Source organism: Eimeria mitis, genomic scaffold (genome assembly GCF_000499745.2).
Source record: "Eimeria mitis Houghton genomic scaffold, Emh_scaff4126, whole genome shotgun sequence".
Classification (NCBI taxonomy): Eukaryota; Apicomplexa; class Conoidasida; order Eucoccidiorida; family Eimeriidae; genus Eimeria; species Eimeria mitis.
In genome coordinates, this window is record NW_013572456.1 from 3,299 (window position 1) to 3,548 (window position 250).

Consider the following 250-nt stretch of genomic DNA (forward strand, 5'->3'; position numbering starts at 1 on the left):
TTGCTGTCAGAGCATCAGCAGCAGCAGCAGCAACAGCAGCAGCAGCAGCGAGACTGGCAGCGACAGCAACAGGAGCAACAACTGCATCAGCAGCTGCTTCCTTCTCGGCATGATGCGCAAGAACAGCAGCGCGAACAGCAGCAGCAGCAGCAGCAGCAGCAGCAGCAGCAGCAGGATTCAGGGGGTCTGCTGATGCGTGCATCTGCTGCTGGACAGTCACTGCTCGGCTTCGGCCGGCAGCTGGCGCGGC

General features: G+C 62.0%; 1 protein-coding gene across 1 annotated transcript in view; it reads left to right on the forward strand.

The window, feature by feature from the left end:
• Nucleotides 1-250, forward strand: part of EMH_0072670 (uncharacterized protein) — a gene marked incomplete at both ends in the record, with an annotated part of 3,872 nt that overhangs the window by 1,580 nt on the left and 2,042 nt on the right. Inside the window, 1 exon segment of the mRNA XM_013499240.1 lies at nucleotides 1-184. Within this exon segment, the coding sequence (XP_013354694.1) occupies nucleotides 1-184 (184 nt within the window).